The 15,367-nt window shown below is 44.1% G+C and overlaps 1 protein-coding gene across 2 annotated transcripts in view; it reads right to left on the reverse strand.

Moving 5' to 3' along the window:
• SLC6A2 (solute carrier family 6 member 2) overlaps positions 1-3,658 on the reverse strand; it is a 62,612-nt gene extending 58,954 nt beyond the window's left edge. The window contains exons 1-2 of one of the 2 annotated variants that reach the window (XM_015873888.3): positions 3,558-3,658; positions 1,515-1,812 (exon numbers count right to left, since the gene is read on the reverse strand). In XM_015873888.3, the coding sequence (XP_015729374.3) occupies positions 1,515-1,812; positions 3,558-3,587 (328 nt within the window). In that variant the 5' untranslated portion in view covers positions 3,588-3,658. Of the gene's footprint in view, positions 1-1,514; positions 1,862-1,917; positions 2,086-3,557 lie in introns of those variants that run through there. The other variant, XM_085551781.1, reaches the window with a different exon arrangement.
• Positions 3,659-15,367: the final 11,709 nt, after the last annotated feature.

Genomic DNA, 15,367 nt, shown 5'->3' on the forward strand with positions numbered 1-15,367 from the left:
TGAGAGAAATGAAGGGTTTAAACTTTTGGCTGAATGGTGGCCCCTTGTGACTATGAAGTAGCTGGCTTTCTGTTTGCTCCAGTTTGAAAGCTTTTAAATCAAAAAATGCTAACAGAGATGCAGGTTTCTCTGGCTGAACTGACATAAGATTAAATATAAACACTATCCCAAATGCAAGCAGGTTGCAGGATGTTACCTCCTGTGTCTGAAGTAGCTGTAAACTATAACGGAAGCAGACTAAGAATGTGATAAAAGATGACCCAAGGATAATAGAAAGGAATTCAAACGTTGTGGGTGTCACTGTGTGCAATGTGAGATAGGGAAATACATCTCTGTCCCTAAACTTTGTAAGATTGAGATACAGGAGTGGTGAGTATGTATGGAGTCACCTGAGCAATGCTGCCGCTACACCTGCAGCCTGCTGGCATCACTAGACATTGTACCACTGCGGTGTGAACTGCCAGTTAGCTGTGGACAATAATGAAATAGGGATAGAGTTTGTTTTTCAGTGTTGACCATTATCTGGGTAGCGAGCTGAGAGATTTTGTGTCCCTCTTCTGAAGTCCTGGAGGTACCAGATGGGAGGAAGTATTCCAGTACCAGCCCTTCCTTACTAGCCTGTTAAATTCTGAGGACCAGTGTAACTCTGTGCCAGCTGATAGGGATTCTCCTGTCCTGCATTCCTCCTTTTGTGGGCAGCAAGTATTTTATGCTACAAGTGTGAACCCTTAGCCTTTATCACCAGGCAACCACATTAACGAGACATACCTAACTATCTTACAGAGCGTGCTTTCATTCTAGCAGTTCTTCCATCTGTGTCATTCACCATTCACACACTCCTCCATCTGCTAGGCAGGGTCTGTTCTCCCTGTGTGAGATTTCAGAGCACCCAGGCACCTGCCTGGCTCACAGATGGTGTTACTCCATCACAGCGTGGAGGCATCGCTGCCAACGCAGCGACTTTTGGGGAGATGAAAGGGGACGATGGAGTTAAGGGCTTCCTGAAGATGTGCCAGGCACTCTGAGCTAACAGTAACTATTGTGTGTGATCTATTCGTTGCTGTCATTGCCAAACTGTGCAGGAGGTGAGGCTTTGTTTGTCACAAGTCTCCTACCTACTTCGGGAAAAAGAACCTCTCAAATGCAGCACCGAGGGCAAAAATCCCGCTTCCCCATTAAAACCACCCCAGAGAAACCTTTCTCTGGCCCAGCGGTAACTTTTCTAGATGCTGCTTCACAGCAGTCAAGTTTTTTTTTTTCCTCTCCTCGATACTATTTGTTGCCAACGAAAAGAAGGCTGGCGCGGCAGCAGAAGGCAGCTACGCCCGTGCCCAAAACTAAGTTCAACTCCGAGGGGGGAGCGAGCTGTCCGTGTCCCGACGGAGCTCGGCGGAGCGGGATCGTGGGGAGAAGGGAGAAGCGGCGGCCCCTATGCGGGCACCTTGCGGCAAATGCCCCAGCTTTTGGGTTTTGGGGCTGGGGAGCGGGGAGCGAGACCTCGCGAAGCGCCTTACCCCCTCCATTTTTGTAGCAGAGGTAGGGGAACCTCCAGACGTTGGCCAGGTCCACAGCGAAGCCGATGACGGAGAGGAGGAAGTCGATCTTTTTGCCCCACGTCTCTCTCTCCTGGGGGCCGTAGTGGGGCGCGGGGGTGGCGGGCAGGAGGTTGCTGCTGGTGTATTGCACGCCGTTGTGCTCCTTCACCAGGATCAGCTCCACGTCCTTCCGCGGGGGAGGCGGCCCCGGGCGCTCCGGCAAAGGGGCCACCACCGACACTTTGCGGTCGGGCTGGATCTGTTTGTTCATCCTCGCCTTAAACATCCAGAGAGAGCGAGCTTGAGGCGGGGGAGAGGGCGAGGCGGGGCGGGGAAGGGAAGGAGGGAAGCGCGCTGCCCGCTGCAGGCAGCTCCGCTCTCCAGCCCGCCGGTGTCAGCGCAGCAGGAGCGAGGCACGGCCGTAATAAGAGCCATGCAAATGAGGCGGGAGAAGGGGGGACCGGGGTGCCCCCAGGGAGCGGGGCTTCCCGAGCCCTTCCTCCGCAGGGGAGCGGCCGGCAGCCGGCGCACCTGGGGCTGCCCTGCCCTGCCCGGCCCGGCCCGTCGGGCACCGAGCGCATCCCGTCCAGCGGGTCCATCGGGGATCACGATCGGGACTTGCCCTGCCCGCGCATCCCCGGCCGGGCGGACAGAAGGGGCTGTCGGCGGGCGGCAGGTGGAGCTGAACCGCACCGTTCTCTGGCTGAGATGCAGGACGGAGGCAGCTCTCCCCGCGTGCCTTGGGTTAAATGCCAGAATTTGGCTTTTGGGATCAGAACCCGAGGGGGTGTAGCATGAATGGCGGAACTGGACGCTGCTCTTAGTTCCATGCCAGGACAGATCGATGCCCAACTTTTGCTTTCCTGGAAAGCACGGGGCTGGTAGGACTTGGTTATCAGGCTGCAATATTTGTATTACATTGTTTACTGCTCTTCCAAGTGGGACCTGGATCTTTTAGATGTAAAACGAGCAAATAATTAGCTAGCAGTTCAACAGCGACTGTTGCCACAAGTGGGTTAACTAAGTTGGCAAACTACTAAGTTGTTTTTTGGGCCCTCCTATTGCAGCCACGAGCTGTAGCTGTCCCTTAAGTGTCTGCTGGGCAGTAAACTTTGAGCACTAAGGCAGAAGAAACAGGCTGCTCCCCACCAGTGAGGTTAAATAGCTTTCCTTCTGCCTCGAACTGATGAGGTCAGAGGCAGGACTGTCTGTGGCATTACTGCCTACCATCCTTACTTCCCCTGCTAGTACTGATAATGTATCTAGTGGTACTATTCAGTGAGTTCACGAATAATCTCAGGTTCTTAGAGTGTGGAAAAAAAGAATCTCAGTTGAGGGAGTTAAAGCTTGTGAGTTGCCATCTTCCCCTCCTCTCTGTAGGCCCCTGACTGTGAAGATGCTGCTGAGGCAGCTATTGACAATTTGGGGATTTTATGCCTTTGGAAAAGCTCTTGACATTACAAAAGGCATCATACTGCGTTTCTCATGATCCTCAGCTGTGACTTGGTTCCCAAAGTCCTTGTCTGGAAAAAATATCAGAGCAGCATCTAGACTTTTTCAGAGCAAATGCATGTTTAGAACACGTGGCTTGGATGCTCTCTTTCTGTTCTGCAGTGTTTTTTATCCTCCTTTTCTCCAAATACACCACGTAAAACTTTTTTCTCTGATCCTTTTGACATTTTATGCTATTCATGCCTGAAATGCTTTTCTTGTGTGCAGTCACTGCACGGTGCCCTGTGAGCTCTCAGGCTTTGTCCATGCCATGCTCCCACATTTTTACACCCATGCACTGCACAGCTGCCTGCTCCTCACACCACCCATCACTCACAGCCACCGAATGCACTATATAAGCACCCATGTTTCCAGTTGCATGCAGTGCTATCACATGTGCCCCCCATTCCCTGTGTTTCATTGAGCCTGCATACCCATCTCATGCAGCAAATGAAGGGTGAGCTGTTTCTGGGCATGAGGTCAGCACCCACTCCCAGCTGAGAGCCCCCAAGCCATCCTGCTGACACTCACCAGGTAGCACTGGGGATGTCTCTGGCCCATTCCTTGGTACCTGTGTGCAGGAGAGGTGATGGAAAGGGAATTGCTTCTTCTGGCTTCTGCCACTCTGGGTCTGCAGCCTCGCTGGGAGCCAAAGCCGTAGCCTGGCCAGTAAGGAGCTTTTTAAATCTTGTTCCTCTCTCTTCACGTGACTAATCTGCACAGACTTCCTACACTAGGCAGCAGCACTCACATATTGCTTCTGGAAAAATAGGGTCTTACTAAGGAACAACCCTTTTCCCCACAATGGTCTCAATTAGCTGAGCTTGATTATGATATCTATGGGTGGGAGGAATCTAGAAAGCCCCTGCTTATTTCCTAAGATAATTAAATCATTGTGTGCAGGCATATATATATACACCTATATATATATGTATCTGCTTTTAGTTTTTGCATGGAAAGTGTGTGCAATCTGGTTAATGTAATATTTGCTGCACCCTCAAGGTAAGAAAGTCCTCAATTGGATTTTATAAAAAAGTTGCTTAATCTTGAATCTGTCTGGATCTTGTTGTGCCTAATGGAGCCTGACAGCAGGTAGACTGGCAGTCAGGGAAGGGAATATTGTATTTGGAAACCTCAATGGAGACAAGCAAGATGGCAGGCTGTTAGTGATGTTCCACTTTTGAGTGGAAAATAGGTGATATCTTACTTTAAAAAATAGTCAGGTGATACTGAACTTGTTGTCAATTATTCAAATTCATGTCTGTCATTCTCTTGGTAAGGTATAGGAGAATACAATCTATGTTTTAATAGTGTGCTGAGACTGTCACTGTCAAACCTTCATGTCTATGTAGAAAAAAACCCCAATGAACAATTTGGTGTGTGCCACTCGACCTCAGTTTGCTGTTGGTGTGAAGGCTCGTTGGCAGCAGGACTTGCATCCAGCAGCACAGCACAGCCCTCTGCCACTGATCTGACAGAACTGCAGGAGCTGGCTGCTGTCCTTCCTGTGAACCAGCACTCAGAGAGGGGCTCTGTTGAACCCTGTGCAAGTGTCTTTAGAACAGCTGGTGCATTCAAAAGGGTCTTGTGTTGTGTAAAGTTTGCTGTAGTTGAAAGAGCTTGGCACACATGCCAAACAAAGTAGTGATTGAGAAGGGATGGGAATGCTTTATTAAGCATCAATGAGAAAGCAAATAACAAAACAGCAGCAGCACTGAAACCAAAGGACAAAATAATAATGATAAATGTAGTTGGGAAAAGAGTTCTAAGTATCAGAGCAGTTAGTATAGAGGGTTGTAGGATTTTGTTTTATGGACAGGGTTGTATGATGAAGTTGCTTGTGAGAGCTTGGGTTTGGGCTCGGAGGCCCAGGACATCACTTTCTTGTTGTAATCCAATATATCATGGAAAGATTAAAAAAGGACAGGGGATGTATGAACCACCTCTTTGATTTCATGTCCTGATACATCCACAGAAACCCTGAGCTCACTCTGGCTGTAGGGCTTATCAGCACTGAAAGACTACACATTTTTCAAATGAACTGCATAAGCTGAATGCAGTTAGGTTTGGTTATTCTGTGATAAAACAAACTCGGGCAATAGCCAATTGCTGTAGGAACTGGGAGCAGAGAACAGCCTTCTTACTAAATCAATGCTAAATCAATTTCTAGTGATAGGAACATGGCAGTGGTAAGGGGTGCCCATCTTTCTAGGTTATCAGGTAGAGGACACCATACTGTTGACTGTATCAGACGCCTTTTGATGACAGCAGATATATCAGCTCCAGCTCGTTGGTTGTTGTAAGCAGGTTGAGGAGTTTTGCTTTACAGTATCTCTAAAATCACACTGCCATTCTAAATGTTGAGTTTACTTAGAATTTAGAAGCTTTGTGTTGTGTTTTTAGAACCAAAGAAATACTTCCCTCTCACCGAGAGGGCCCATCCATTTTGGTCCAGGTCTGCATACTGACAGCTGCTCTGACTGCATGAGGTGCACTTTGTCCTCCTCTTTTCACCTTGGTTTGTGCAGGGGCCGGAAAGGGATGAGAACACTCACTGACCTAGGGTCTGCTTTGAGCAGTAAGGGAACCAAAACACTTGGGTCTGCTGTGATCCTTCTTTCTGATTCATCTTGTTCTATCTGCATGCAATATGTATTTACTAGTTAGAAGAAACCTTTGAACAAAAATGACCTAGATTTCAGATAAAGAAATTTTGTGAATTACAAATAATTCCAACCTGGAACAGGATGCTTTGAGAGGTGGTGGCTGCCCCATCCCTGGAGACTATAAAGGCCAGGATGGATCAGGCCCTGGGCAGCCTGATGGAGCTGTGGTGTCCCTGTACACTGCTGGGGAGTTGAGTCAGATGGCTTTTAAAGGTCTCTTCCATCTCTAAGGAGTCAGTGATTTTATGATTATCAGCCATGACCTTCATTGGAAGGGGAACTTGCTTGCCTCTTTCCCACCTGTATTTAAAGTTCATTTCCAGGTGATAGTCCTGTAGTTTATGGAAGATAATATTGCTTCTAATCCTTGAAGACTGGATTCACATTTTATTCTGTTCATTTCCATCTTGTTTCATTTCTGTAATTCTAGAGCTTAAGAACATCAGTTCTTCCTGTGTGAGCCCCAATCTTCCCTCCATTACTGTTGCCTGCCAACTTCGCCACCTCCAAATTTAATTAGGAAACAGAGACTTTAATGTGTGTGTATTATTAATGCAAAAATTAAATAAGCTCATTCTCAATAACAGATCTTTTGGGATGTATAACCTCATTCCAAGCCTATAATTATCCTTACAACATAACATACTATTATTTTGTCACTTTCATTCCTGTCTTAACAGTTCTTTTATTTATTCTCACCTCCTCTGCTCAGGTTAACAATTATAACTGTTGTTGTAACAGCTGCTTTTCTGAATTACTGATAGGTTAATATCTACTTCATTTTCCTTGTCTTTATAAAAGGCAGTTCTCAAAATAAGGTACCAGATTAATCTGTCTTCTTTCGGAAACCCGGGGTTTGTGAAGTGTTGTAACAGACTAATTATTAGAATGGGAATAGAATGGGAACTCCACACTGTCGTAGGATTACAAGCATTTCCCTAATCAAGGCTTTTACAGAAATACTACATAATTTCTGTTGCCTGCTGACCCTGACCTCAACACCTTAATGTCCAAATCTGTATGGGGAGATGTCCCAAAATATATGCCAATATGAAAACTTCAATTTCACATGACTAGATTTTTTTACTGTACTGCTAATATCAGGGTGCCGGATATTATTTTTCTCCTATTGAAAAGATTAAACAAAAAACAAACAAACAACAACCAGAATAAATCTGTCCTGCTTGCTGGGAGAACCTGTCCTTCCTCTTCCTGCCAGTCTCTTGCTGATATCTCTGCTTGTACAGCAACTAAAATATGTCCAATTGTGCAGGCTGCAAGAAAGACTGAGAATGATCACTGGTATCTTCCTTAACTAGACATAACCCTTTTAATGGGGGTTTCTGATCTTACATTTGTTACATACCACATTGGTTATTGGAGACATGGAAGGCCGATCTTTATGTAGCCTCACTCATTTTCAGAAGCATCACACACGTATCTGGAGACAGGTCATTTTTTTTCCCAAATGCCTACCATCTGATTTCACTGCTTACTCTAAAGCCCAAGTATTGAGAATGATTGTTATTCAATGACAGTGCTTTCTTCTAGGCCTAATATTAACATTTGGGACCAAATTATTTTCTTTGGTGTTGAAACTCCCTTTTTTGGCCAGTGGCAGTGATAGGCACATAATTGGAGAGGAGATGTGGAAATGAAAGCCTCACCTTTCATTTCCTCACCAAATTCTGTCATTTCTGTTTTATCCTAAGAGCACTTGTAAACAAGCCAGTGATTTCCTTAAACATTCTTTAGGATGTTGTGATTCCAGCTCTTTGAGACAGAGGGAGAAAGAACAGCAGGGAATTGAAGGTGGTCTCCTCCAAAATGCTGAACAAGGCCAGTTCTTTATTTCTTTTAAAAACAAAGTGAATCTGTATGAATATGCATGCTTGAAAGGACCCAAACCTTATCACAAGTCTTAGTTGAAGTGCCCAAACTGACTTTTCAAAGTTTGAGAACTTTTGTATGTGTTTTGCCTGTGTGAGTTTGCACATTTGTCTCACAGGGCTGTTCACGTGGCCACATCTTGAGCAGGTTCAAATAGATTTTACTTATTTTTACAGTTGAAAGCCTTTGCTGTTCTATAGCAACAGATCCACATAAGTACTGTGAGCTGATACAGTGCTCAGAAACCTCCAGTTGCCCTCAGTGGTAGCATTTACCCAAGTGCAGCACAAAGCAGCAGGTTAACCTCCCATCTAACATTGACTAGTTTGGACAGTTACAAGTAAATTGTTTCTGCTGAGCTGATTGTTTTAAAATTAAGCCTTCAAGCACTGAAAGAATCAGCAATGCCAAAGGAGACTCAAAGCCAGTCTTTGAAGTTATGACAAGTCAGGCACTTGGCAGTTTTCACAATGACCTATATTTTAATATGGGCTATTGGATTATTTCTAAAGAGGCTTCTTAGCCATAAAAGAATTATGCTCATTGGCTGGGCTGTGGCAAAAATACAATTGAATTAAGGATCGAAATAATTTAGGATCCAGCTGGACAAGTTGTCCCTGCGGCTGAGCAGTAACAGACATATTAAGCATTGGAAATTGCACAGAAAAAAAGGTATAATTGATCTAAGGTAACCTCACTACTTTATATTAAATAAATCAATGCTGATAAGCTGAAAGGTTAGAAGCAAGAAGCTGAATTCAAGGAAGGTGAACCTGGGAAAAAGCAAGTCTAGGTAAAACAAGCCAACATTTAGGTCTTAGAAGTGGGAGAACAAGTCAGTGCTTAGAAGTGCTCTGGCACAAGTGGGTGGCAGAAGTGATGCTGGATCTCAGCACACGCCAGTGCTCTTTGCCACTTCCAGGAGCTGGAACATTTGTGATCTACCAATTCCACACAGCTTCTTTAAAACTAGAACCAAAGTTTGTCTGATTGTTCTGCGCCCTGAGCAGATAAGAACACAGATTTTGAAGTGGTAATTACTGCCTTTTCTTTGAACTGAGGAGGCACTTGCAGACTATACTGTCTGTTCTACCTAAAGTCCATCTCCCGGGTAGCTTAGTATCAGGATAATTCTCTTCTAGTACATGTTAGACTGCAAAGTTTTAATCTTTCCCAGAAGGGATCACAGTAGTAAACATAGTAGCACTGGGATCCCACAAAACTAGAGCCTCTTTCCTCTTCATGAGGTATAAGGAGAATTTACCCTTTTAAGAAGAGCTAACAGCTCTTCTCCTTTCTTAGTGGACACCTGAATTTTCATTCTTCCCATTCTCTATCCCACAGTTGATATTTTATATCCCTTCACAGATCATTATTACAGTGATTAGCCCATGTAATCTCAGCTGAAGGATCTTCTGCTTACTTCCTCTATGACTACAGTTTAGATTCCTCAATATTAGGCATAGAGAATGTGACTGTGATATGGAAAGGCAAAGTATGGTAAGGACAGTGAAGTAGGAATGGAATTGGACCTGGGCTTGCCATCACAATATGAGGGGAGGAACTGGGATGCAACAACTCTAGTTACTCTTCTGGTCATGCAGAGGAACCCAGGAGAGTGAACACAGGATGGGACAGTCATGTGTGGTCTGAGAAGGTCCTTCTACAGACGGGAATCTCTTTAAAAAGGGGAAAATGAGGGAACACCAGCCCCAGTGTGCATCTGGCAATGGGGCTGGGGAGGGCTGGGGGTGTTGGGGTGCAGGGGGAATGCTCTGCTGCATTGCACTGAGCCCCTCCTCTGTGGGTGTCATTGCTGAGACTTCACAGCTTTTAGAGTACTTTCATAAAATCACAGCTTCTGAATTCATGTGATCCTATTAAAAATGCAGTTTCTGTTCAAGAATGAAAAGACATTTCTAGCTCTTGGGCTTGGAAATGTCAACCATAAGGGCTCAAAAACAGAAGGCTAATAAAAATAAACGTTTTGCTATTTATTGGAAGAAAAACAAACACGATTATAGGAAGGCTTTTTTTAGTGTGTTTTTGAATATTTTCAGGACAGAGAACAACTTTCTGTGCATTTGGGGTAGACATTGCAGGACCTGTCTAAGATACTGCACTTTCTGTAGGGTTGCCATGGTACAGACATACAGGCGGGGAAGCAAAGGGTGTCAGACCCTGATTTATGCTCTCCTACAGCTGCACAGTGCAAGTATTTCCTGCACAAAGGAGCACATGGAAGTTTGAAATGTTTAAAGAAATGGAGAATACTGTGAGATGGGGAGATTGAGCTGTGTATGGAAGGATGTTGGGCCAAAAGTGAACTGATGCACACTAAGCACCATTACAGAAAGTCAGGATGCATTGGCATAAATTTTGTGATTACTGAACTGCACAGAACAATTAATTCCCAATTCCTTAACAAGTTTTTGCTCTTGGTGGTAGGTTGTTGTTACTTATTAGCTTGCATGTTAATGTAAGTGATTCTGTTTGTTAACACATTCGTGCTATCACGGTATTTTATAGTTTTGTTTCTATTTATTTATTTCCAAGGGCAAAGATGTGCTTCAGCTTCTATGCATACTGTGAAAGGAAATCAAGGAGCCAGACTCATCCCTAGTGTCTGTATCTTGTTAGCAGTTCACAGTGCTTCTGGGCAGTGAACACAGAATGCATTCAGTGCCTCTTTATGAGGGGCACAGACTTGCTGGGCCACCCAGCAGGGTGGTGTTCTTGGGTGGAACACCATCCCCTCCAGAGGGGGCTCTGAGCCGAAGCATTCTCCAGCAGATGAGTTGAGTTAGACTCAAAGTTTTTGGATGAAATTTTATTTTCTTTCTTCTTTTTCTCTTTATGGGAAATAGGGAAAATGAGGTAGGTACTGCTTGCTAGCACTGACAGCTAAGAGCCTGCCTGTTTATTTAGGTTAGAAGAGGAACTGACTGAAGTATTTGTTGGACTGTGATCTCTGGTCAGCACAGGAGCCCATTCAGTAAATTAAGAACTACAGAGGAAATTTTGGGGTCAGTGAGGATGGGAGGATGGAGCTTCTTACATCTTCTATTTGAAGCCTGTGCTCTATGGGACCCTAGGTAAAATCAGGATTTCTTCTTTGGAGAAGTATTGTGTATTCACTTTTGTCTGTACAAGCTGACTTGACAGGAGTGGGAAGACTGAGCTGGATTAAGCTAATCTGGTTGGTGGCTTTGTAAGGGTGAAGGCTACTGAATGCAGCACTCTCTGTATTCCCTTCTGTCCAGGTCACCTGGAAGTTCATCTGCTTCTTTCAGTCCTAGAATTGCTGCAGTTGTCTTTAGCAGCTCCGTTTGCTAAGGGGGGGGGGGGGTCATTCAGCCCCTGCAGCTCCTGATCTGTGTCTGCAGGGAGCCATAAGCAGGGTTTGATGCAGCAGTGGCACTTCAATATTCTCATTCTCCATAAATTAACCCTTTATATGGATCACTCACTCCCATATTATTTATCTTATGCTTTTCCCTGCTTTCAGTTACTATAATTCTCTTCTCCCCCACCAAAGTGTGTCTCAGCACACACTTTGCTCCAGGCCACGCTGCCAAACAGGTTTCTGCAGGGATCCCAGAAGGAGCAGCAGAGCATGGCTGGGTTACAGGAATGGGCAGGAGGGCGGCAGGAGCAGGGCAGTGCTGGGAGCTCAGCGCTCATCTTCTGTGGTATAATAGCACAGCTCTGACTGCACATTAATTCAGTTTCTTACTGTTAGGAACCACTAAGGCAGTGATGCTTCCTTAACTGTGCTAGTTCATTATCACACAATGTAATTATTTGGTTCTGGTATGGTTTGCAGTCATGGACCTACATTCCTGGGGCCTGTTTTTTTGTCAGGTATGCCTGACAACAACCTCAAAAACTGTACATGAAGGGGTCAGATTGCTGTGCTGAATAAATTATTGTTAGAATTTTGGTGGGATTTGTTGCCCTGCTATGACAGGCTCTGTAAAATGTAAGGCCAGTCCAAGCCCTACAGAACTCCAGCCTGAAAAATACCAAACCAAAAAACAGATAAGAGTGTGTAATAGGCTCAAGTCAAAATGCCAACCTTTTTGAAGAAATCTGGATGTAAATTGAAGCTTGGCAGCTCTGGAGGGTTTGTATTTAAAATGCCAAATAAAACTGGTAGAAGAGCCTTATCATGTCATTGCTGACATGAACTTTAGGCTGCTTTACTGGGATTGATTGAGGCTTTCTTCTTGTTTAATGCCATATTTCCTGTTGGAGGAAAACTGTGGTGGTAAAACTGAGCAAAGCCAACAATGTGTCTCGTAAACAAATTCATTTCCTTTTTCAAACATTGTTTCATTCAGGAGTAATACCTTCACAATTCCTTTTGGCACTGGGTCAGTAATTTGTTCCTTTGGCAGGAATTAAGCAGCCATTCTCTAAATCTTCTCTGAAATTAGCTAAATTTGTTAAAATCCTTTTTACTGCCTCCTGTTAGGAATGCATCCTTTACTGAGTTGCAACCTTGATGGCATACTTGGTGTTTGATTTTATTTGGAATTTCTTAGGAAAAAAAGCTGCACACATTTGTTTGTAATGATGAGCATTTGTCTGCAATGTGTAAAAAAAAATCACCCTTACAGTGTCTCTGGAAGGATGTGGTTGAGTTTCAGGACTGCATAATGGCTCTTAAACCAAATGAGTGAGACCTGTTCCTGGAGGACATCCCATTGCATCTGTCTGAGCACCCTCAGCCCACTTGCTTCTGACAGAAACCCCTTTAGCACTGCCCAAAGAAGGGTTGACAGGGCACTTCTAGTCATTTAACACTAAGCATCACCTTTGCTACATCTCTGGATTCACTCGTTTTTTGTTTTTCATGTACTACTGTGAAGTTCTTTTTTATTGAAACTAAGAGTCCCTTTGCTTCCAGTTACCGAGTTGCAGTTATTTGAAATGCAAACATGTCTGTGTAACTTCCAGTGTTTGATGTTCTGCACAGCGAAGAGAAAGAAATTGAAAGTGTGAAGGTAAAGGGGAAGAGAAAAAATGTTGTGGCTTCAAACCGAGAACAGGCTAAATCTGTGAGTAACCAACACTGAGCTGGGAAGTGTTTCTCTTCAATTAAAAGAACTGAGCTCAGTTTATTACACCGTGTAGGAATAAATGAGAATTCAGGTTGCTATTTGTATGACATTCACTGAAACAGTGAAGCAACTAAAGTTACCTGGATTTTAGCATTAATATTGCTTGGAAGAGCATTACAGTCCCTAGAAAGCTGCTATTTCAGCTGGTGGTTTGTACTCCCTCCTCTTTTGGGGTGGTCTGCATTTTGAAAAGTAGTTCAATCTGGTCAAGGAGTAGCTGACACAATTAGGACTGTGTGGATGGAGTGGCAAACATGGCTAAACGTGTGGATGAGGGTCTGTGGGTTAACTGGGGCTGAGTGCATTTCATTAAAACTATTCATTAGATACCCTGTAATAACAGGTGGACTTACAGAAAATAAGCACTGCCTTTTAAACTACTTATAAATTAATGAGAGACCAAGATTGTTGTGAATAGGATGATGAACACTGGCTAGTTATAGTAGAAGCCCATAAGCAGGAAGAGGCCAGAGCAAAATATGACACTGTGGCTTCATTCTCTCACCCAGAACTGAGTAATAAAGGAATCAAAGAGAAATTGCCATTGCTGGAAACATGCCTACATAAACAGACCTGCCTTTCTAGCAAGCACCAGCTTGCAGTGGCAATAACTAAGTCAGTGTGTTGCTGTGCTAGAAGTGAGATGAGCTTCATCATGAATAAATGAGACTCTCAGTGTGGAAAATACACTGGCTGGCAAACACCTTCCATTATCCCCATATCAAGGCTGACTGGAAATTACATAGCAGCTGGCAAGAAGAGGTACCTGCAAGCCAGAAAAGGCTGTGGCACACCGCTGCTCTGCCTGACAGCCAGGACTGGTTTCGCTCTTCCACCAATGCTGTGGATCCTGCCTGGCTTCTCTGAGATTTGCTACAGAAGAGCAGTGGGAAAGAGCAGCTTGTGCTGTTCTGCCAGTTTTGTGCTTGGATTCTCTGGAGAGCTGATTTGTTGCAAGGAAAATTGAGTTAATAGGGATTTCCCTTTTCCATCTCACCCTCTCTGTGCCCTGCACTTTATTGGACTGCGTTTTCTGTAAAGAAAACAGCAACAAAAACAAAATGAAAATACATTTTAACAAAACTTCTGGGGTAAAGGTGGCTTTTGGAAGATGGTGCTTTATGAACAGAGCTACCTTTGGGCTTTACAAAAATGACCTTCTGTTTCTGCTCACTTCCATACAGTGTTTATTTAGAGATCCAGGTAAACCTTTACCTACCTGAAATGCGTCCTCTGAAAGAACAACTTCTGAAGAAACAGAAAAAAGATCTTGTGTTTTTTTTTTAATCATCCCTCACTGTCTGGAAGTGGATGCTGCCAATGAGTCACAGGCATCTTCTAACCCAAGTGAATATTCTCTTTTGATGTTTTAAAGCACCCCCAAAGATGTGAGCTACACTGACGTCTAGTAGCTAAAGGCTCCACATCTGCATGTGTTTTATTCCTTAGAGTTTGTTTGGATGAGCTGATTGCACTTGTACTGCATTTTTGGGAAAAGAGAGATGCTAATATTATCACCCTGCCTTTATTATAGACAAGACTGCATCTAAAGTGCAAATATCAAGGTAGTTTCTTTACTTTTTTTTAATTTTAATTTTAATTTTTTATTTTATTTAATTAAGAAGCATCACTAAGACAAATTGGGTTCAGTTTTGCTACACCATTATCATGTGTAATGGAGGGCACTGTGAGCTAAAACGTACATAGATGGCTAACAGATTTATGGTATATGTGGAAAGGTGAAAGATGCTGTTTCCAGCAAGCCAGCCAGTTCAGGCAGTATAGAGAAAGCTGGGGAGTGCTGGCAGCAGGCAGCATTGGCTTTCTTCTCAGTAACCAGGTACTGGTCTCAGTCTCCTCTACAGCCTGTTGGTCCCATCTCCTTTCCTCCTTCATATCTGCATGTAGCTTCAGAAAGTGTAATTTGTCATGTTGTTCAACATAACAGATGCATCTCTGGCAATGCCTTCCCCCATATGCCTTTAGAAGTTACTTCAAACTCTGACTGTCTCACTATATTGAGTTTGTGCTCTTTATTTGTTTGAATTGGGCCATGCTGTAATTTTGTTTTGGGTTTCTGCACTGCAGGGCCTGGCCAGCTCTTTATCTTCGAGCTGGGCTCCTCAGAGCAAGCAAGGCAGTAATTAAAGATAGAGCAGACCCAGCACTCTGGTCATGCAATATCAGAAGCAGAGTCCTGCAGACTGCCCAGGGATGGTGAATGGGGCAGCAGTGCCTTTCTCCCCACAGCCCTGGCCTTACACTGTGATGGACTGAAAGACACTTCTAGCTGGCTTTGTTCTGTATGGCTGCTGTGACGTTGTCCCAAGAGACTGAAGCACTTTCTAAGGAGGGAATACATTGTCCTCTCGGCATTAACAGTCCTTCCTTGGGTACACTGTGACATCCTTTTTCAGAGATGTGCTGTGCCATATGGGAGACGTGTGCGTAATGAACCTAGTAGAAATAAACACTGCTTCTCCCCCTCATTAATATTTGATCTATGATTTATTTATCTGCCCAGACTTGGACTAATAGCATGTCAAATGCTGCCTGTTTGTTTTCCTGTTGACATATTTCTATCAGCAGTGTCTTCTGTCTTATGGACAGGAAAAATATTAACAGACTTATAAAACAATGGTTTAACGAGAGCAATTCT

The sequence above is a fragment of the Coturnix japonica genome, chromosome 6, assembly GCF_054131305.1.
Source record: "Coturnix japonica strain WE chromosome 6, WE-NBRP24, whole genome shotgun sequence".
Taxonomy (NCBI): Eukaryota; Metazoa; Chordata; class Aves; order Galliformes; family Phasianidae; genus Coturnix; species Coturnix japonica.